Source organism: Aptenodytes forsteri, unplaced genomic scaffold (assembly GCF_000699145.1).
Source record: "Aptenodytes forsteri isolate BGI_AS27 unplaced genomic scaffold, ASM69914v1 Scaffold1036, whole genome shotgun sequence".
In the NCBI taxonomy this organism is placed as follows: domain Eukaryota; kingdom Metazoa; phylum Chordata; class Aves; order Sphenisciformes; family Spheniscidae; genus Aptenodytes; species Aptenodytes forsteri.
The window spans coordinates 1,187-1,573 of NW_008794280.1; the positions used below are offsets into that span (position 1 = coordinate 1,187).

Consider the following 387-nt stretch of genomic DNA (forward strand, 5'->3'; position numbering starts at 1 on the left):
GCCAGTTCTCCCGGGAGCAGCAGGCGCACGGCCGTCTGAATCTCCCGGGAGGTGATGGTGGAGCGCTTGTTGTAATGGGCCAGGCGGGAGGCTTCTCCAGCAATGCGCTCAAAGATGTCATTGACGAAGGAGTTCATGATGCCCATGGCCTTGGAGGAGATGCCGGTGTCGGGGTGCACCTGCTTCAGCACCTTGTACACGTAGATGGAGTAGCTCTCCTTGCGGCTGCGCCGCCGCTTCTTGTCGCCCTTCTTCTGGGTCTTTGTCACCGCCTTCTTGGAGCCCTTCTTGGGGGCGGGCGCCGACTTGGCCGGCTCGGGCATCGCGCTCTCGGTCCGGTCACGGCAACCGCCACACACAACGGAATGAAGCCGGCGGAGGGCACGG

At 63.6% G+C, this 387-nt stretch overlaps 1 protein-coding gene across 1 annotated transcript; it reads right to left on the reverse strand.

Annotated features, from left to right (window-relative positions):
- Positions 1-2: 2 nt before the first annotated feature.
- LOC103904889 (histone H2B 5) lies at positions 3-362 on the reverse strand (the record flags this gene model as incomplete). Its single annotated transcript, XM_009286424.1, has 1 exon — positions 3-362. A coding segment is annotated over exon 1 (321 nt), but the record flags the coding sequence as incomplete, so codon positions are not given.
- Between the last annotated feature and the right edge of the window lie 25 nt (positions 363-387).